Below are 22,974 nucleotides of genomic sequence, written 5' to 3' on the forward strand. Positions count from 1 at the left end.
GAGCAGGCTTAAAGTAATGACACGTAGTCCAAAATACCATTCACTGGGAAACCAGTTATAGTGATAACTCACTTAAAATGAAAATGTCTATAGTAGAATGCATAGGTCTCTTTGATGTTTATATATTACTATGAATCCATTTTGTCATTTTATTTGATGTTCCCAAGAAAGAAATTAAACATAAATATAAATTTGAGAGTTGAAATTTAAGTCATGGATGAAAAGTAAAGTTGTATTTCATGTTCTAGATGTCTCTTTAAATGCCTCATTAATAGAGCTTAAGACAAATGCAGCATGGGGATGGATGAGGTGAAGACATTCTAACACAAAGAATGAGGACACAACCCCAATCCTCAGGCTCATTCACTTCTCCCTCTCTGGCCGCACACCCCAATGAATCTTTTCAGTTCCAATCCACCTGACTTTCCATTTGGCCTTGTTTTTTCCCCTTGCATGACAAAGTCTCTTAACAAAACAAGAAGAATACCTTATTATTTTTAGTAAACCCAACTTCTTCATTTTATTTTTCTGTCATTTCTTTCCTACTATGAGTTCAACTACTAATGTGATTTTAAAATAACACTGACAAGAAACTCAGCTAAAACTTGCATCAAAGTTACCTTGAAAACTAAGACAAACAGGCCTCCTTTGCCTCACTGTCCATGTAATCAGCCATTTTTTATCACTAAGGAAGTAGAATTGAGACAGCACCCAATGGTTAAAAAATGTTGGAGATAATTGAATCTGACCAATAATCTAAGTAAGACATTTTCCCTAAAGTTTCTTCAGAAAAGAGAGGGAATAGGGAGGGGAGGGAATCACACTTACAAGTCCACTTATGGCTACAATCCAGATGTAGGAACCAGAGGTGAAAAGCTATAAAAGAAAAAAAAGGCAACTAAAAATTAAATTCAACTGCCAGTCACAGCATACTAATGTTTACATAATTAAAATCATAACCATTTATGTTAAGAATTACTTATATATCATAATATAAACAGAAAATTAATCAATATCAATTCCATTCTTTAAAAAAAAATAAAATATTAATTTTTCTCTTTTTTCACCAATACCTCTACTTTTCATAGCTTAAAATGCATTGGTTAAACCTGACCCACTCCCATGCAAAGAAACGTAAGTAAAATTCATGCATATTCTCATTTATAAATGTATATTAGTTAGGTAAAATACCACATACAAAGGAATTATTAGAAATAACAATATAAATAATAAGCAGTCACAATCCAATGCTTGATGTTAAATGACATGCAATATTAGCTCACATAATTTTCTCATTTTAATTTCTCATCACTGCTACTCTAAATTTAGATGGGAAGATCTCAAGTATATAGGTCCATGTTCAGTGCTACTCTGTGTAACAGTTGATATTCTCATTCCAGGTCCTCCAAGGAAGAGCAAACTAAGTAGTGATATCAAAGTTAATTAATGGCAAAAGTAACTAGAATTAAATCTCATGAAATCTCTCCCTTTGCTTTCTAAATCATTTATATCCAAGTGTTGTGCTTAGAGTTAAAAAAAAGTCGTAGGACATCTCAAAGGATTCCTGCAAGAAAGTAAAGACTTGTTACCTAATGTTTGTCTACATTAAATCTTTAGCTCAGGAGTGTAAGTACTTTTGCTCAGACAGAAAAAGCAGGATACCTAGGTTCATTGCTGAGACTGTGCTGGATGGAACTCTCAAAGTTCTACACATTTATTCCAAGATACACGGGGAAAAAAGATACTAGAAAGAAGACAGACACAAAGGTAAACAATGACAAAGCACAAGTCAAAGGCCACTGACAAGCTTTGTGCTTGCTAACTTAAGTAGAAATGAATGTTGGTTGCTACTTTAAATTTAATTCCTTGATCTAAAATTTAATCCTTTGATCTACCACAAATCATTTTTCAGTTTAAATGACTGATAATTTTATTTAAAAGAAAATATTTTTCTGTAATTTTCTTCTAAAACTATAAAGAATAATAAAATAGTTAACACTTTCATAGCAATTTTGTGCCAAGCTGGATCTTACTGCTTTTCATACATTAAACTTACCGAATCCTAATTACCCTGAGTGGTAGGTTCTATTATTAACTTTATATTACCCATGAGAAAATGTAGAGGTTAAGTAATTTGCTGAAAGTCAAAGAGCTGGTGGGTGGTGTAGCTGTGAATATATACCCAGTGGTCTGGCTAAACAGCCCTGTGCTCCATGCTACTATGGCTCATACATGAAAAAGATGAATGTATCATTAATTCTGTTAATAAAAAATTATTTCCTTTGGACTCTTAAACCCCTCATTTTATTGCTTTTTTAGTCCCAACTGAGTCTCTATGTTTTGACAGTGTGTATATTTTCTCACTCAACTACACTTTATCACAATTCACTTCATTTCATCCTCCCCAGTCCCTAGCATACGGCATTACATGACTGCCTCCCAAGCCATTCGATATTTAAATAACTCATCACAAACATTTTTGTACTTATGATAGTGATTAAAGTCATTCATTCATCAAATGTCTGTGGCTTCAAAAAGCTGTGGTGTGGAAGACATAAAGGAACAGAAACATGTGCAAAGATTTAGAGGGGAGTGAGGGAGAGAGGAAATAAGAACTTTGAGAATAAGGGGTTGATACTCACTTCAAAGGAGGGGTGGGATTTTATACTGGATAGGCAAGAAGAATCCTGATACCATTCATGTTAAGGACTTCAGAGTTTATCAAACGCCACTAAAGCATCTACATCTCTACTTTCTGATACCAGCTTCTACCTCACCAAAACAAACAAACAAACAAACAAACAAAAGAAAAAAACCCACACAAAATAATCTCAGAATACCAAAGGTAGTATCTAGAGAGATATAAATTATTAATTAATAAGAACCAATGTACTTAGTTCTTATTATCTGTTCAGATTACCCTAAACACTCAATACTATTATATCTAATCTTTCAAATGACCCAGTAAGATAGATATTATCCCCACTTTACATATAGAAAAATAGGGGCTCAGAAAAGTGATAGACAAAGCAAATAATTGTCAGAGCAAGTATTTAAACAAGTCACTTTGGCTCTAAAGACTTTACACAATGCTCCATTGAATTTCTACTCCATAATTAATAACACAATGTTTTTCACTCTCAAAGATGGTCTATAACATTAGAGTTGGAAGGAACTATAGAGTCAACATGAGGCTCAGAAGATTTCTATGACTTGACCCGAGTCACAGGCTAGTGAGTGGCACATTAGAACTAGAACTTGGGTTTCTGGTCCAGCGCTCTCTTCTACCACTGCTTCCTGTCTTCTGATGTAATATCATAAAAATGAGAAAAAAGAAACACCCCAGAACATGCTACAGCACACCATAATAACTGCAGAAATAAGCTACTAGGTTATATGAATATTAGGAAGGATAGGGAGACTGTAACACAATGTAGGTTGAGAGATGAGAAATAAACATATTTCGTGAGAAACGGTTGTAGAAGTGATCAAAAGAACACCTACACCAGATGAGCCATTGATAACACATGAGAGCAGACTAGAGAAGTTAGAGGAAATGCTTAAGGTTAAAAGGGGAGGGAGGAGGGCATTTTACAGAGACAATACTATTCGATTTGATATATGTGGGAAAAGGAATGTTATGAGTATTAACAGTGGATCAAAAGGCCAACCTACACATGGTACCACAGAAAATAGCATAATAAAAGTTTTATATCAAAAGCTGTGAGTGCAAGAAAAGTGACAAGTACTAATATTACAGGTAGAAAACTGAAAATCATAGGTATCAATGGGCCTGGAGCCCAGAAAAGAGTAATCAATATTTTGTGAATACTGATAATAATAACCTCTTTCAACTTAAGTCAAATAATAAGTATCCTAATGGTCTTCATATCAAACCATTTAGCAGGTGGTGACATTGCTGTTATACCTATGTGACATAGAAGTTGTAAAGTTGACAATGCTTATAGCTAAGCCCAAAACTTGAGTTAGTAAAGCATATCTGGTTTCTTTTTCGGACCCTTATTTGTGACACCATATTCAATAAATTAATTTTGAGAGTGATTTTCCACTTTCCATCTTTTCATGCTTCTCATTTGTTTCCACTTCATACTATAATTTTGAGAAAGTACTTATACGCAATTGTACAATTAAAATATTTTCCACTGATATGAATTACAGTGAAAGCTCTTATCAGATTCTAAAAGCTATGAAAGTATTCTAGTACTTTATATACCTTGATGTTCTCATTCTGTAACACTTCCTTTGAACATTTGATATAGATCATAAAGCCAAACTTATGGGAAAAAACATTGTTTTCAAGGAGATCAAATGAGAAAAAGACCAAAAGAAGAAGAAAAAAAAAAAAAAGAAAGAAAGAAAAAAAAATCTGGTTAAAGAAATGTGAACATAAAAATGCATACTATACCTGCAGTCCCAATATATAAATCAATGTCTTGTTTGTGATGGACAACGGGCCCAGAACATGTGCCACTTGGACTCTCGGTATGGTGCAGTAAAATGGTACAAACAGAGCAAACACAGGTGCCAAGCTATGCAAACAAATAAAGAAAAATCACTATAGTGTAACACTCCATTTAAAAATATCAATAGCTAATATGCATTCGATGTAACACTGCTTATAATTTTACTTCAGTATGAAAGCATGGTCTTAGATACACATACACAATTTGCCTCCTATCGATATATGGGCATCATATCTGAAATAATTTGCACTGTATATAACATTCTTTAAATTTAATCCTTGTCAACTAGCCCAAAAACTATTGCAAAAAAAGTGGTTTAGCATCTACTAATTAATTGTCAGGCATTGTGAGAAAATGTAAAGTTGGTGCTATGATTCTTTCCATGAATGACTTAAAATCTAATGAAAGAGACAAGAAAAACCAAAAGCAATACACATTATAATGCATTGTGGTTAAGTCTAAAAGCCTCTCTTCAGACTTTGTCCATATATCACTACAGCACTTGACATCTTTTCACTCTTGCCTATACCTTCCTCAAATTCCTTCCTCATTTTGTTTTAAACATTGTTTCTTGCTGGTCTCCCTAAGTTTCTTCTACCACTCTTATACCCGCTCTAGGGTTCCCTTATAGTCTTTTCTTCTTGCTCCAGTCTTTCCTTGAATAATTGCATGAAATTAAGAAAATGAAGTGAGTCCCAGACTGTCTGCCTGCCCCTTCACCTGGGTTATGAAACTCAATTTGATACCCTCACCTGGACATATTAAAAAGTTACAAGCCATGAGACTTAAAAGTCTTCACTCTAATCCATCTCTTAACATTGTTAACAGTATTTTCTTCCCAAAACACAACTCCGATCATGCCACACACCTATTTAAACCCTTGCTTTCACAGAGCCCCAGTATCCAAAGAGGAAAGTGAAATATTAGCATGAAATACCAAAGCCCTCCAATTCCAGAGTAGTTTCCCTCAACTGAATCCTCTCTGTTTCCCTAATTGGGAGCCTCCCTCTCATTCCCAACCCCCACAAATGCTCCCTGGGCACACTAGGCTCTTTGACTATTCACTGATTTAGGTTGTTCTTTCAACCTAAATGTCCTTCTCACTTTCCAGTTGAAGACACTCAATTCTTTTTACCAATTTCTCCAGTTCCTCTTGGTGGTGAGTAGCTCTCTTCTTTGCCCTCAAAGCCACCTCAGTTTCACTGTTTCAATGAATCACCTAGCACTCTGTGAGAGGCAGTGGGCCAGGTATAGGAGCTCCACCTATATCTATGAGTAAAACGCAGTCACTGACCTCAAGGAATTAGCTCCAGTTTGGCAAACTCACATTCTTATACGGGCTAGGCAGACAACATGAGAGCTTTTGGACACACACTAGCACCATTCTCCATTAAACACCTGGCTTAATTACTTTCCCAATTTTTTATTTTCCCATTTTTGGGGTGCGTGGCATCAGTGTAAAGAACTATTTCTTATCATAAGAAAATGCAAGTCTTCACTTCCACAAAGAAATGTCCTCACTACACTTTTTGTAGAAACACAGGACTCTCTTGGCCTTTTGTACATGATCTCATCATTGATAGAGATCGTGTTATTTAATAAAAATCATTCACTGTTTTTTCAATTCTAATATTAAAAATAAAACAAAAGCAAATGTATACTGCAAATGTGAGTAATGGCAGCAGCATCAACAGGCATCTACAACAACAAATGCTGGGAAAATGCCAAGCACTAAACACCCAAGTGCCAGACACTGGATCAGGTTTGGAGACACAAAGATGCATAAGATGCAGCCTCTCCCAATCTTGTGAGAAGGATGACAGGGATAGGGCAGTGGTCAGCAAACTCATTAGTGAACAGAGCCAAATATCAACAGTACAACAATTGAAATTTCTTTTGAGAGCCAAATTTTTTAAACTTAAACTTCTTCTAACGCCACTTCTTCAAAATAGACTTGCCCAGGCTGTGGTATTTTGTGGAAAAGCCACACTTAAGGGGCCAAAGAGCCGCATGTGGCTCGAGAGCCACAGTTTACCGACCCCAGGCATAGGGCAGCAGAGGTATGTAGCCAGCACAACGGATCAGTGATGAATGCTGATCCTCTGGTCCTCCTTCTAGACTGAGAATACCCCATGGCAGGGAAGGAAATGCATCCCTTGGTCCTCCTAGCATCTGGCTCAGTGCTTGATAGAGCATAGGAACTCATTAAATTAGAGGCAATGCAATTATCCTTATTCTTGAACAGTTGTATGATACAGACTTGAACTATATAGGGTTTAAAAAAATTACCATTAGATTATTAATTCTGTGAGAAAGACCATGTTCTATTTAGTGTTGCATCCTCCCTAGTGCCTAATATAGAGGCTCATTATTTGTTGGATTAAAATAAATAAACAAAGCAATTTAATAAGCAGAGATTTGTTTAAACTATCATTCTCAATTCTGTACAAAAGAACTGTTTGGTTCCCCGCCCCACGCCCCCAATTCAAATCATCTGAACCCAAACACAGTTGACTAAGCAGCTATGCATTCTTTTCATTAAAAAGTATAAATTAACCATTCCTCCAGTGATTCCCCACCCTTAAATAAAAGCCAAAGTCAGGACTGCATCCCACCTCAACCTTGACCTTCTACCACTTGGTCTCCCTACCACTCACCCTTGCTTATCCAGCCACATGGGACCAGGGAGCACCTCACTCAAGCAGGACTAGGCGTATGGTGCCCACTGCGTGTGCATATGCTCTCCCCTTCTGGCCAACTTCACACAGATAAGGACAACACTTACTCCCCGCCACCCTCCAGGTCTTTACTCAAATAACACATTCTGAGAAAAGCCCTCCCAACCACCCCATTCCAGACTGCAGCCCTGCCACACCTCACAGCCCTATCCCCACTGGGCACCGCTCTATTTCTCTTTCCCCATAGAACCTATAACTGGCTACTCTGCTATGTGACTTGTTTTTCATCTGTCTCGTTGACTAGAATGGGCTCCACCAGGGCAGGGATCTCTGTCACCTTTTTTTTTTGCTGTTTTATCCCCACGATCTAGAACATTGCTTGGCATTAAGTAGTTGCTCAGTAAATATTTGCTGAATAAATGAATTTGCCTTTTGTTTAAAAAAAACAAAAACAAAAAAAACCCAACACAAACCCTTTTCCTTGTTTTATTGTTCTTAATAGGATTAAAATACATGATTTCATATATATGCTCAAAACATGGCCTGTTGGTCTCTTGGCAATAATAAGAGAACTCTATTTTGGTTGCATTTGAGATCTTTCTTCACAGAACATGTTATTTAAGTTATAGAAATTCTTCTGTTTACATTCAGCAATAAAGTGTAAATAGTGATGTTATAATAAAAAATCTAAAGCAGAGTTCTTGTTTGAAGTTATATTTCAATGTAAACTAAAAAATATGGATAGGAATTTTAATGACCACAGTTTATGTCTTATATACCAATAGAAGTTTTAAAATTCCTTAGAAGTTATTAATCACTGTGAATTTTTCAATTATGACTAAATACCAGACCACATACACCCATAATACAGAAGCACACATTTCAGACCACGGTCATATAGGTTGTTTTGTAGAAATTTTCCATTGCTATTTCTATACACACAGACTTCACAAAATACCATGCTATTAGTCATTGGCCAGTTTTTCTTTTCCTTATTTTATGACAACATCTGTTCTTTATACTGTCAACAATGAATTCAATTTGACCTTTTTCACGCTGTGAATAGGTAACTTCTGGAAGCCCTATCTGGCTTAAGCATGTGAGGCTAAAGTATAGAAAAGAGGAAAACAGAATCCATTCACTTTTCCACTAATACTTGTTATCTACTATATACTCACAACTATATTTAACAGAACAAACAGTTCAGGTCACAAATGTCTACCTTTCCTCTTATATAGAAAAGGACATTTATGTATAAGAAAAAGTTGTACTTTTATAGTACAACTAAAAAAATCCTGGTAACTTTCAACAACAATAAAAATAAGGTTTGTGAACTCATGAAATTATTTTACCCTGAAACTCAACAGCATCTTGCAGGACAATTACTCTATCACATCTTCTTTATAGACTTGACTATCTAATACCAAAAAATATGTACATCCAATTTTCTAAATATTTACCTTACTTAGGTGAGTTATTCATTGTATAACAATGTTTTACTTAATAAAAATTATTTCAAAGATTAAAAAACCAACACATCCCACCAGAATGGCCTTTCAACAAATTCAAAAACTTCAAGTATTCTCCAATCCAAAGTTTAAAGGAACTATATTTTATCATATTTATCCATCAAATCATAAAATCTCTTCTTTCCCCTCATTGGATCTTTTTGAACTGGGAATTATCTTGTTGACCATTTTTAGTTCAATGATTTTTATTTTATAGACTGTGGGGCGGAGGCCCAAAGAAAAGTTCTGTTTAACAAGGTTTCTCCACAGTTCTCAGCATTTTAGAGCTAGGAAGACTCTAATAAGCTTCTAAATTGAATAATACCTCTGAAAGGTTATTTTGACAGATTTTTAAAATAAAAGGGCCTCTGAGGTCACAGAGCCACAAATTCCTACCAAATGATTCAATACTCTCTACAGAATCTTTCAAAATAGTCATCCAGATTATGCAAGCATCTACTAGTAAATAAGAAACAGCCTATTCCATGTTTTTATAATGCTAACTTTTGAGAACTAAACTCATAGTTTGATCTGAAGATTGTCTCCAGTAGTTTCTTTTTATTGGCTTTCCTTTTCTGGAGTTAGGAAGACTAACATATGCAACCTAAACCCTTTTCTACAAGACATCTTCCAAATGCCTGATAACAGCGATCACATCCCTTGCTAGGCCTAAACATTCTCAGTGTATTCAATCGTTTCTCCTAAGACCTAGGATCCAGACCCCTCAGATCCCAGGCACGCTCTAAGTCAATTGTACCCTTTGTAAAATGCAGCACCCAGAGCTGACTGGGAATGGCCAGATTGGTCCTGGATAAGTGTAAATATCACCTCTTTTGTTTTGAGCACTATATTTTACTTAATTTAGCTTACAGATAGATGGCTATGTTATACTGTTGACTTAAACAGTCAACTAAAACTAAAGTGAACAGCATAGGTCTCCTTTACCCTGTTCACAAGAGGCTCAATTTTAGCTGCAAATGCCCCCTTCAACTTTTCCCTTGTCATTCCTGTGTCCATGCAGCCACTGATTCAGTCAAGTTAGCCTCCTGCCTAAAAACATTAACTAATCTCTGTATATATGCAAAAAAGCATCTTTCTCCCACTCACCACAAAAACTTGTTTCTTTCTCATAAGCTGTTGAGCAAGTTTCCAGGTAGACAAAACTGTCAAAGTTGACATTCTTTCCCCCTTAAAACATTTAAAAACTCATATTTTTACACAGACTATAGATATAACATCACCAGTAACTATGATTCACTGATTTTCCTGATTAAGGTCTACTGCTTCAGTCTCTTTCACATAATTTTTTAAATACTTATATCTTTACAGAAAAATTTATAAAGTTCCATAGATATCAGCAATTCATAAATTCCAAGGGGTTTTTGGATAACTATTAAAAAAAAAAATCACTAACAGAAAAATTTCACTTCCCATTTTTTTTTTTTTTTTTAAAGTGTACACGCACGCACACATGAGGCTAAGTTACTCTGCTCAGTCACAGGGTGACAGAAAAAAAAAAAAGCCACCACCATAAAAGGATGTCTGCATAATCTCTCTGAGAACAACATGCCAAGGTTAACCTACTTCAGTTTGGTCAAATCCTGACTTCGACTACACAGGGGCCCGAAAAAGTCACCGTGAGGTAAGTGCTACATATTTTGCTTTTGCAACAAAATCTTTTGAGTTAAGCAAAACTTTGAAAGCCTACTTAAGGTACAGGTAAAGGGAAAGAATCTATTCAATAACAAGCTATAAACATTTCTAACAAAAACGATTTATTAATATAGTTTAAACTCTCTAGTGACTGGCAGTTCTGATCAGCTAGTATTAAGCTAGGTGAAAGCAATGGATTGTGCCAGAAACATCTTTGCCAAAAAATAGGCTTACTTTGCATTTCTGTGCAAACTCACAATTACAAAAGAACAGTATCAAGTAAATATTGGCAAATAATGCCAAAACTTTAGGATGCTTTAATATGAAGGGAAAGAAGCAAAGCTATTTTATGATAAAATATCCCTACACTTAAATGTATTGTATATATAAAAGTTATTCAGCACAATTTAAAAGAAAAGAGTTGTAACATTTTACTATTTGGCCACATATCTACATACAAAAAGGCTTTTTTATATACTTCTATTATTTCTTTTGATATAAACTGGTGTTTTGGTTTATAAAAAATTTTACCAATTTACCCTCTGATCAGTGGCAATCTGGGTTTCAACTCTAAATATAAATCATTAACCTGATTTAAGAAAATAGAATATCTCTGTTGTTTGCTTTATATTCATTTGATGATCAGTAAAGCTAAACATACCTCCATATTTTTTTCTAAAACTTGTATGTGCTTTAAAAAAAAATCACAAAACAATGAATCATACGCAGTGTTTTGCCAATATTTATGCCCAGGTTTGGAATGAAGGTAACAGGAACTTTTGACAAGTATAAACTGTGAGGAAACTTCCTCCAAAGAAGGGTGTGGTTTTGAGTTTTCTTGGGGTGTCACTTTAAGCATAATATAATGCAGTGGTTACAAGCCCAGCTCTGGAGTCAGGCTCAAACCTGAGCTGTGTGGCCTTGGGCAAGTCCTCTGGCATCTCCGGCACCAGTTGCTTCTTTTGTAAAATGTGGAGTAGTACCACCGCTAAGTCCTTATAACACTGGCTCTCATACTAACTGCTAGGAAACTGTCTGCTATCACTGTTCTTCCTCCTTCTGCCCATCCAACTGCTAAAGGATGACTCCATCAGGCAGTTTCCTTACCCTATCACTTCTGTGAGAAGGCTTTTTTAACTTATTTTCAGGTCTTTATGGAATATTTTACACACAGACTGAGTCTTTGTACCGTTATAAATCTAATTGTGCTACTGTCTGGACTCTGAATTTGCTAGTATTATTTCAGTGCATGTTTTTTCTCTGGGGTTTAATTGTCCTTTGAACACAACACTGCAGAGAGCACACCACTCCGCAAAGCATCCTCACACACATGCTCACCTAACAAGTGGTGTGGTGGTAATTTCTTTATAAATTACTTTCAACTAGCTTCCGAGAACTTTTCAGTAGTAACAGGACCAGTCATTTAATGGAATCAATATTAACTAAGGTCACTATATGACTTTCATTCAGTTATGTATTCCATAAGCATTTATGATATCTATTATAGGATAGTTCTGAAACACTCTATGGGATTAAAGTGCTGTATAAGATAAAGCCATCCTCCTTAAGAAGCTTATTTTCTTTTCTTTTAGATGTTTTATTGATTTTTTTACAGAGAGGAAGAGAGAGGGATAGAGAGTTAGAAACATCGATGAGAGAGAATCATCGATCAGCTGCCTCCTGCACACCCCCTACTGGGGATGCACCCGCAACCAACGTACATGCCCTTGACCAGAATCGAACCTGGGACCCTTCAGTCCGCAGGCCGACGCTCTATCCACTGAGCCAAACGGGTTTCGGCCTCCTTAAGAAGCTTATATTTTAATAAAGAGCTGAGCACCCAGTAAAGGGGTGTATAAGCCATGCTGTTTTCCCTGCTACAGTTAAGGGACTACTGGAGCTCTAACAGGCCCTGGGGTGTGGTATGTGCTGAGGATGTGTAGTACCCCGAGTCTGTTCAGTTTCTTAGCCTCCCAAGAAGTCTGCAAAATACAGGCTGGCTTCAGCAAAGACAAGATAACGCATGTGAAAATCCTGTGAACACTGTAGAGCTAACAAAGATTGTGTCTTAAAAGCCCAAAGGGAGGAATGAAAACATTTTGTCAAATATCTGCAAATACTTTAAAAGTACTATAAAAATAAATTAATAACATAAAAGCTATCTTGGGTAGCCACCCTTTTCTTTCAACAGAAATTTCAGTCCAAATGGCTTCGTAGAAATATTGTTAGAAATAGTAAAATCTAAAATCATTTTGAAAACCTTTATTTTTAAATATGCTACAAATTAATGAATTCCTTTATTTAAGTCAACTTATTTCCCACCCCCCTCCCTGTCCCTTCTTGTCTCCCTAGCCCTCCTCTTCTCTCTTGCCTTAAAGTTTTGAGATGTCTTCCTAATTTACTTGTTTCTACTAATAACATTAGATTATCCTGGAAATAACAGCCAGGAAGAAATGTATGGCACTTAGTGTGATTACTGCAGCCAAACTGCCTAGATTGATTCTGACACTTAACAACTCTATCTTCATAAAAGTGTACTGTTTCATCCATCTAAACTGATCTGAAAAAGTTTTGTGAAGATTTATGTGAATATATGTAGAGTGTCCAGGGCAGTGCCTGCAGGAGTCTGTGCTTAATAATACTGGTTACTGTTATTAGTCAAGAGCTTACATTAATCTAAAGAATCCTTGACTGAGGATCAAGAAAGCTGAGGTTTTGCTATTCCTCTTTTTATTTTTTTTAAGTACATATTTTTTATTGATTTCATAGAGGAAGGAAGATGGAGAGAGAGATAGAAACATCAATGATAAGAGAATCGTTGACCAGTTGTCTCCTGCACACCCCCTACTGGGGATTGAACCCGCAATGCAGGCATGTGCCCTTGACCAAAATAGAATCCGGGACCCTTTAATCCACAGGCCGATGCTCTATCTACTGAGCCATATCAGTTAGGGCGCTATTCTTCTTTTTAAAAAATTGATTTTAGAGAGAGGAAGGAAGAGGGAGAGAGAGAAACATTGATGTGAGAGAGAAACATCAATTGGTTGCCCTCCACATGAGCCCTGACCAGGAATGGGACCCTCAACTTGGGTATGTGCCCTGACCCTTCAGTGTATGGGACGGTGCTCCAACCAACCGAACTGCACCAGCCAGGGCTAATGGGTATTTATTGAGCATCAATTATGGGTCAGCTAGAGAGACACAAAGTTAACAACATGGTCTCTACTCACAGGACTTCACTGACCAGTGGGAAACAGAAAAAAAGAACCCAAACAACGCATGGTATTGCAGAACAGTGCCCTGGCGAGGATACTTGACTCTGCCTTTCTGCGGGTGCTGGGAGTGAGCAGGAGAGAATAAAATCAGAAAAGCTTCCAGGAGCAGCTCATTCTGAAGTAAGTCTTGAAGGAGAGCAGGAAGTAAGATTACATTACAGAGGACAGGAGGCACCAACACAGAAGGAAGAATATCAAAAAGGCACAGAGTTGTGCGAGAATACAGGGCATCAAAGAATTTAGTGTGGCTGGAGCCCAATCATGAGAGGGATGGTGGCCAGAGACCCAGTGGGAGAGGGAAGTGGAGACCAATCATGAAGGAAAGTGTGTTGCAACAGAAACCTCCCCGTCCGCCACTTGAAGCACACTGTGGGAACTGCTGCAGTGGCTGCAAACAGCAGTGAGGGCTGCCCGAAGGCCAGCAGAGGTGGTGCGAGTAGTTCACATAGGCAGACAACAGACGTAACCATGGGTGCAGAGGAGGGTCAGAAAGCTGCAGGCACAGGAAATGCTGGCTGATTGGAGATAGTGGGTGAGGGAGGACACAAGAGTCCTGGCCGCCTCCATGTCCCTGACTTGACGCTTGTACTGAGGGACACCTAATTCTGTTTGTCCATAAAATAAGGATATTTAATGTTTCTAATTTCTTTAAGATAATGAAGACAAAACCCAAAACTTGAAACTCCCTAGAACTTTAAGGAGAAAAGGTACATATTATTTCTAGAAACATTTTGGACTCAGAGGATAAAGATTATACAGACTCAGACCTTCGCTACAAAGAGTCTTTTTATATCACACAGCTAGTTAGCCTGCATACAGGTCAAATCATGTCTCATGGAAACAGTATTTGTCTTCCTTAAACTGAAATGATTATGGTGGGATTCTTATTTCTTACAGTTCCTAAATGTTATGTCATAGAATTCGAGTCCTAGGATTACTACCTCCTTTATCTTCAACTTTGACAATTTTCATAGCAGCCTACTCAGTACTAAAGTTACCGAAAGCCACACAAGGAATAAATAATCAGTGAAAGGTGAAAGAAAAATAGCTGGAACATGTAAAACCCTCGATGTGCAAGTGGGTGTTTAACCAAATAATTTAAATGTCAGGCACCTTTCACTGTCCCATCAATTCCAATGTGAATGCTTACAGAAGCTGGAATTGGTCTTCACTGAGAGTCCATTGAGCTCAGGACACTATAGAGGCACAAAGAACTGCAGACTGGCGACCAGTGGCCTTGAAACAGTTCTCTGTGACTCATCCTGTAGATGGGCCCCTGCAGATCCCAGAACCAGACCATTCTGTGGTGGCAGCTGGGTCACATTCCACAAGCCAGGGAGGCCGGACAGTGAGGTCTCCTAAGACACACTGACCAGGGACAACTCTCAATATAAACACTCGGGCATGTGTGAGGTTCCTTTCTAAGAAAGGACAGGCAGCTGCCAGTCCTTTCTGAACAATACTTCCTATATCCTTCCAAAAAATACATCTAGGACACAGTCTTAGCTATTCATGCAGGACTCAAAGCTGGTTAGGGGGGGAAAAAAACCCACCTAATAGTGTGAAAAGGTTTATTTTACTAGGTTAACTGGGCTGTGTACTATTAAAGCAGTTGAGTAGCAGCACTATGAATATCAGTCCAACTTTGCCAAAGAAATGAGTGCTAAGAGGCAGTGTCTGTGCTGGTCACAGCCTGTGTGTGCGTTGGTTTTCTTTCTCACAATCAGGAGTTAATATTTCCCACCTGTCTATTTCAGTTAGTCAACTAAAAAAAGATGGGGAAAAAAACCATTGGTTCAGTGCTAGACCCCAGTATGTGTGGCACTGAACTGAATACCAACGTCCTGTTGGCTCAGCTTCAAGAACAAGGAGGCTTTGTTAAATAATTGCCAAATACTTAGAAAACTAGGAAGAGAAGAAGCAGTGATTTCTTTCTTCCATGACTTATGTGTGTCTTCAAGGGCATTAGACAGGGCCTCAGCCTGCTGTCCTGATACATCTGTGCTGGCTTATTTCCTCAGGAGACAGAATCCATCTTATTCCAATAACTCTGAGCCTGTGGCGGCCCCCCTCCTTTTCTGAGCCTGTGGCGGCCCCCTCCTGATTGGTCCTCACTCTAGAATATTTCCCTCATTCTTATCTCTAAAATAGCCAAAGGACAGTTTATCAACAGAAATTAGAGAAAGAACTGGATCAAACACTCATTCTTTAACAATATTCAAATATAATTCGTATATATATGCATAGATATATCCACATTTCCGTGGCTCTCATGGTTGTTTTCGAAAGTGTGCTCCTGAACTTCCTCTTTGGTGCATGCCACTGTGGACACTTTGAGTCAGATCATCTCGATGTGTAAACATTCTTGAGCAGACTTCACCTTATAGAGAAATCACCTATTTATTATCATTTCAGCATGACTTCACCCATTCAATTCACTGCTGAGGCCTGAATATAAACAAAATCACCATAAGATTAACCACTTTTCATTTAAGGTATATGATAGCTGAAAGAATAAATACTGGGGGTAATGGTGACTTTTCAGGAATCTTAAAGCAAAAATTAAAGCTGGTATTCTAGCAGTTATGAAATCTTTGAATATAGTGAAGTTTTATTCTGTTTCTGCCATAAATAAAAGCTAAGGAAATAACTGCCAAGCAATTACTGGGATTGGGATAGCAGAAAGCTTCTATGTGCGCCCTGAGAAAAATCACTAAAAGGCTCCAAATTGGTGTCTAGGGTAAATATTTCCAGAGTACAGGTTACATTAGAGCTTAAACAATTTTCTTAACTATTAATGAATGGGTTGGGGGGAGGGGCTTTTATTTTTTCCTTTCTGTGGCTAAAAGAACTTGCCAGTTCATGTCAACATGTCCGGTTATGCAAAAATGAGATGATAATGTCTTAAGAAATATTAGCTACTCTATTAGTAATGAACTCAACTCTAGAGAAAAACATACATAGGCAACTTCCAAAAACCTAAGTAAAAATTCTTTGGAGGATATTTCCCTGTGGAATACTTGTTTTATGCTTGTTTGGATAACAGTAAGTGAAAGGATGAATATTGTATTACAGAGACAATCCTAAGAGGGTTTCCTTTGCTTATTAACAAAAGTGGCATAGATTGTTGCTGGAGTACCTGCCAGGTACTTTAATTTTAGGAGAAAAAGGTGTTCCTCTGGTGGAACATGAATTAAGGACCCACATTTCATGCAGCCCAGTTACTATCAGTGCCTTCAGTCCACCCTAAATAACATGTCAGAAGCTGTTGCCTAATAATTATGAAAATGTGGAATACTTAAAATATATTCTAAAGTAAGTAAATTAGAGAAAGGTAGTTAGTTAATTAGTGATGAATAAAAGAGGAATGGCTAAAAGGGGGATTTGCGATCCAAAGGCTGGTAAAGGAGCACTGTAATGAAAAGAGCAAGCAGAACCCTGGTGTGTGTGAGAAGAAACCACAGCAGAGAATATTGAGATAACACCTCAAACAGATAATAGCACATCCCGAATATCATATATTCATCTTTCAGCTTTAGGCCCTCGTATATTAAAAGATATCATATCTGTATTTCCATGACCTCACATATAAAGGCACTGAAGATCTATTTGATGGATAAAAAAATGGAGTAAGTCAAGGTTCAGGAAAATAATCCTGAATTCTAAGATGGTTAAAGAAAAGTATAAAATAATGTCTCTGAGGGAAGATGATAATAAATTGGGAATGACTGATATAAGAATAGGATAACAATAGTCAAACACATGAAAGGATTTTTCTTGTCAATTTGGAAAATATAAAATTAACTAAAACTATAGCATTAATAATATAGATATATGTAAGCAAGAAATAAAGTAGTATACTGGAGTTGTTGACTAATGAAATAAACCTTTAACAGGTTACTAAATATCCAAATAAACATATTTCAAAACAGCCTAAATTCTTCTTTACCTAAGAGCATTTTGAAGCATGACATTTACATGACCAAACTATGCAAGGTCTTTCTTTGATTGACACAGGACTAGGGTGGGTAGTACAAGACTCCTCAATGGTCTTCCATTACAATTCTATAATGTGGTGTCCACAAGTCTGGCTTCCCATTTGGAAAGGCACCTCACATGGAAGTGGGAGCCCTGTTGTCCTGAGGAAGAATCATTCCCCTACTCAGGAGAAGCTGGGCCACGTGGTGCCCAGGCTGTTAATTTACACATAAAGATAGCCTGAAAGCCTAGGCCACTTTGAAGGCACAAACTCTCAGCATTTCCAGGGCAGGATGAATTAGCTGACTCTGCCAAGGATGGGAGAGGGTGAAGGCTGGACTCAGGGACATCTCCCCACTCCCCCTCCATCCCCCCAGTGCATGAATTTCGTGCAATGGGCCCCTCTGGTCTCTATAATAATAATCACATAGAGAATGATCAGACTCCCAATGTATTTTAAAAAGCAGTTCCCATGATCATGCTTGGAAATATTTCTCAAAATAACATGTATCTGTTGAGATTTTCAGAAAGCAATTTTTTTTCAAAGTAGAAAAATAAAAGAAGCTCTTGCTGCTGTTCCTAAGATGCAGCCTTGGCATGGAATTTTCCTTTCTCCCTCGTGTCTAGTCTCAGTTCTTGGAAAGTTTCTTCTCACAAGAACTGGATAAAGCTTTTTTTCTACATTTATTCCACAATTGCAATTCCCATGACTTCCTTTGTAAGAATCACTTCACCTTTTTCCGTACAAAATACAAAGCTCATATTTATTGTGTTGTGTTTTGTGTGTGTGTTTTTTTTTTGTATGTGTGTTTTATTTTCTATTTCATTAATTTCTACAATTATTTTTATTTGTTTTTACCTTCTTTGGGCAAACTCAGTTCCTTTCTAGTTTCTTGAGCTATATATTTAACTAACCTATTTCAACCTTTTAAAAGTAAATATATTCAAGGCTTTACATTCATCTTCAATGAACTCTTCAGCCATATCCCTCAGTTTTGGCATGTAGCATTTTTGTCATTTAGTACTAAACACTTCAAAATTTGCATTGTGATTTGTTAACCCAGGCATTCCTTAAAAATGTATTTTTAAGGAATGCCTGGGTTAAATTCCAGATTTATCCTTTATCTTTTTGTTGTGAATTTCTAATTTAGTTGCACAAGAATCACAGAAAATGTGAGCTGCCAGATGATGCTTTTTCTGTAAGTTCTGAGATATCTCCAATGACCTTGTAACAAAGTCATATTTGCAAAAAATGGTCATGAACCTTCAGCACAAATTCTATTAGCTTTGAAGTCATGTGGGTAAAGCTACGTCCATAATCTCTTTTTTATATGGCATATTCGTTTTTTCTGTTAATCCTCACCTGAGGATATTTGTCGGGGTTTTTTTTTTTTGTTGTTGTTGTTTTAAGAGAGAGTGGAAGGAAGAGGGAGAGACACAGAAAAAGAAACATCAATGTGAGAGAGACATATTGATTAGTTGCCTCCTGCACAGTACCCCAGCCAGGGCCAGGAATAGAGCATGAAAACCAAGGTACGTGCCCTTGACTGGAATCAAGTCTGGGACCCTTCAGTCTGCGGGCCAACACACTGTCCACTGAGCCAAACTGGCTAGGGCTAACCTGGCATATTCTAGTTAAAATCTCGCATTAAGTTTGTAAATTTACCAATTTCTCCTTTAAATTCTGTCAAATTTTGTTGTTACATGCACAATCATGATTATTTTTATGTCCTTTGTAAACTATTCTTTTAATTTTTGTAGTGACCCTCTTTATCCCTATTAATATTGAGTGTGTTTTGGATTCTGTTTTCTGATGTTAATATTGCCACTCTAGCTTTTCACACTATTTGGTACCTGTTCTGCCAAGCTTTTCTAAATCACCTTGGGTTATATCTCTTCTAAGCAGTATAGACCTGGATTTTTAAAAATCCAAACTGATAGTCTCTGTCTTTCAACGTGTAAGTCCAACACATTTAAATTTGCTGTGACACATTTCTACCCTCTTATTTTGTGTTTTCTATTTACCATTCTCATTCTATCCTTTCTCCCCCGCAAAGTCCCCTTTCCTGTCTTCTGTTGATTGATAAATTCTGCTTCCACTTCAGATCCCTTTTAGTTTAGGTTGTAGTTCCATATTTTAACGATTAACCTATCAACACTGTATGTAATGCACACTTGTAACAATAGTGCAATCCTCTGGTAATCCTGGTTGTCTGTTAGCATCACTGTTTTAAGAATGTTAAAAATAACTTAGCAGAGATCTAATTCATTTAATACCATAGTCAGAGAAATGGATTTGCAGTCAGTGCCTTGATAAGGCTAGGTAGAGTCCTTTTCCTTTAATACAGAGAATCATCATTACTAAATACACTGAAAATTCCCCTTAACTTTGTGTGACTTTCAGATAAGGTTCATGCACATAGATAGTCCTACCAGAAAGTTATTTTTCATCTAAAAATAACTTCACAGAACTTATTGCCCAACTCTTCCTTAGTTTTGTCAAAGCCTCGCCTCATACACAGAGTTTTACTGTAGGAATTTTTTATTTTCAACTTAGGAGCTGAAATTTCATCCGAACATTTGTAACAAGAATTGGAAATAATCCAAATGTTCATCAAGGGAATAGCTAAGCAAATCATACTGTAGAATACCCATCTACATAAAATTTACACGTATGACAGACAAATAGATTATACTGATCCAGGAACATGTTAAATGAATAAAGTAGAACACAAAATACCACATATGTAATGCTTGCTACTCTGTGTGAATGAAAGAATGTATACTACATGCATCAATGGGGTACCTGAGAAATTAAACAGTTTAAAATTAATTTGAAAATTGTCTCTTGAAGCAGCTTAAGTTTTTCCTCTCTTTTCCTTTTCTTCTTTTTGGTCAGTTCTCATGTTTGTTGTGATCATCATCATCGTCTTTTTCTTTCTTTTAAGAAAACCTAACTTTCAGTTCCTAACAAAACTTTGTCTTGTTTCTCATACTTTTTTAGGTTAACACAAATCAGATCACTGTGGTAAGTTCACATTTCACTACATAAATGTGTGACTGACTTCATTTCCTGGCAGTGATATGCACTTGGGGGGAAGTCCATTAAAAGTAGCACTTTATGCTTGTCTGAAATGTGGGGTGCTTTACATGAATTTATTCTTAACCAGACAATGATTCACAAAAAGAAGGGGAAAGTTCTGCCTAAAAACTTACTGCACTCCCTCTTGTCACAAAAAGAAGAAAAAAAAGAAAAGAAAAAAGAAATTGTCCTATTTAAATGGTTCTAGTTCCTTTCCCAGGGCTTTGCCAAAATCACCAAACTGTGATGTAAAAACATGATTCTTATTCTGTTCTTCCTATTACTATATATGTAACCATATTACCCATCATTGATTTTTAAAAGTATATGAATCTTAGAAATTTTAAGTTTGATCTATAAAAGGTAGTTTATATTGCTTTGAGTTAAATCTGCTTTTCATTAGACTTATCCTTCTTGGTTTTTTTCTAGGGACCTTGAACACCGCTGGTGGATATAAAAATGGACACCAATTTTACTACTCCCTTTACAACTCCTCCGGAAAATGACTGTGACCTCTACGCACACCACAACACAGCCAGGATAGTAATGCCTCTGCATTACAGCATTGTCTTTGTAATTGGGCTCGTGGGAAACTTGTTGGCCTTGGTTGTCATTGTTCAAAACAGGAAGAAAATCAACTCTACCACCCTATATTCAACAAATCTGGTAATTTCCGATATACTTTTCACCACTGCTTTGCCTACGCGGATAGCCTACTATGCCCTAGGCTTTGACTGGAGAATCGGCGAGGCCCTATGTAGGATAACTGCTCTTGTGTTTTACATCAATACATATGCAGGTGTCAATTTCATGACCTGCCTCAGCATTGACCGGTTCTTTGCTGTGGTGCACCCTCTGCGATACAATAAGATGAAAAGAATTGAACATGCAAAATGCATTTGCATATTTGTCTGGATTCTAGTATTTGCTCAAACACTCCCACTACTCATAAAATCTATGTCAAAGCAGGAGGATCAAAGGACAACATGCATGGAATACCCAAACTTTGAAGAAACAAAATCTCTTCCCTGGATTCTGCTTGGTGCATGTTTCATAGGATATGTGCTTCCGCTCGTAATTATTCTCATCTGCTATTCTCAAATCTGTTGCAAACTCTTTAAAAATGCCAAACAAAACCCACTAGCTGAGAAGTCTGGTATAAACAAAAAGGCTCTCAACACAATAATTTTTATAATTGTTGTGTTTATTCTCTGTTTCACACCTTACCATGTGGCAATTATTCAGCACATGATTAAGAAGCTTCGTTTTCCTGATCTCCTGGAATGTAGCCAAAGACAGTCATTCCAGATTTCTCTGCACTTTACTGTATGCCTGATGAACTTTAATTGCTGCATGGACCCTTTTATATATTTCTTTGCATGTAAAGGGTACAAGAGAAAGGTTATGAAGATGCTGAAACGTCAAGTCAGTGTATCAATTTCCAGTGCTGTGAAGTCAGCCCCTGAAGAAAATTCACGTGAAATGACAGAAACTCAAATTATGATACACTCCAAGTCTTTAAATGAAAAATAAAAAGGAATTAAATCTTGGATTTACAGCAAAGTAAACTGTATGACAAACTTTGCATGACTTTTTTTATAAAGCAAAATGATTATTCAATTTCCAATTAGGATTCTCCCAAATTCCTTGCTTTGGGCACTATTTCCCATTTCCATATTGGAAGTAAATTCAAGTTTTTTACACTCAAGAGAACAACATAAAGCTAAGATCTAATTTGTAAATGGAATGTGATACCAAAAAGAAGGCTATTTTAATAACTCTCAGTATAAAAGAGAAAGTTTTATGTAAATGAAAAATTTAATCATTAACATTTCTTGCCAACAATTTGGCAAAAGAAAAAAGACTGTTAAGATTGTATATTACCAGTGTAAAAATGTTAATATTGTAATATATTTCTTTTTTTTGATAATGTATTTTTTCAATCTATGTTTTGTTTTATTCTAAGACTTTATTTCCTCAGTAGCATAGCTTTTTGTTTTGTTGTGTTCTGAGTCATAAAATTTTATTTCAAAGAACTCTTTTGGAATAAAGAACAGGATTCTACAAAATTATGAGTATGCTCTTCAATGGTCACTGTCAACTAACAGCAGGAGTTATAAGAACACTGTAATTTAGCAGTAGATAAATATGGAAAGCAACATTATAGAGTATGATGATGCTGACAGAGGCAATGAAAGAACTGAGCTCTACCTCCAGACAGCCCGACAGTGTTTAACGGCCACTGCTCAGGAATATGACAAGGAATATAACTTGCTAAATTCTTGCTAAATTCTTCTTGGGAATAAAACATATACA

The 22,974-nt window shown here is 36.7% G+C and overlaps 2 protein-coding genes across 6 annotated transcripts in view; one reads left to right on the plus strand and one right to left on the minus strand.

The window, feature by feature from the left end:
• Positions 1-22,974, minus strand: part of UBAC2 (UBA domain containing 2) — a 161,900-nt gene that overhangs the window by 55,689 nt on the left and 83,237 nt on the right. The window contains exons 5-6 of one of the 2 annotated variants that reach the window (XM_084880288.1): positions 4,427-4,550; positions 829-876 (exon numbers count right to left, since the gene is read on the minus strand). In XM_084880288.1, coding sequence (XP_084736414.1) covers positions 829-876; positions 4,427-4,550 — 172 coding nt within the window. The remainder of the gene's footprint in view (positions 1-828; positions 877-4,426; positions 4,551-22,974) is intronic. The other variant, XM_084880289.1, reaches the window with a different exon arrangement.
• On the plus strand, positions 10,178-22,973 carry LOC311620508 (G-protein coupled receptor 183). Of its 4 annotated transcripts, XR_014794704.1 has the most exons (3): positions 10,192-10,312; positions 13,556-13,718; positions 21,088-22,973. XR_014794704.1 is itself a non-coding variant. In XM_084879964.1 (2 exons), exon 2 carries the CDS (start codon positions 21,118-21,120, stop codon positions 22,189-22,191), a length of 1,074 nt encoding a protein of 357 aa, XP_084736090.1. In that variant the 5' UTR covers positions 10,178-10,312; positions 21,088-21,117; the 3' UTR covers positions 22,192-22,973. The 4 variants fall into 4 exon arrangements, 3 of the variants coding, with proteins under 3 accessions (XP_084736090.1, XP_084736089.1, XP_084736091.1); XM_084879964.1 differs by lacking the exon at positions 13,556-13,718 and having other exon boundaries at positions 10,178-10,312; XM_084879963.1 differs by lacking the exon at positions 10,192-10,312 and having other exon boundaries at positions 13,580-13,718.

Source organism: Pipistrellus hanaki, assembly GCF_964339955.1.
Source record: "Pipistrellus hanaki genome assembly, chromosome: 3".
In the NCBI taxonomy this organism is placed as follows: domain Eukaryota; kingdom Metazoa; phylum Chordata; class Mammalia; order Chiroptera; family Vespertilionidae; genus Pipistrellus; species Pipistrellus hanaki.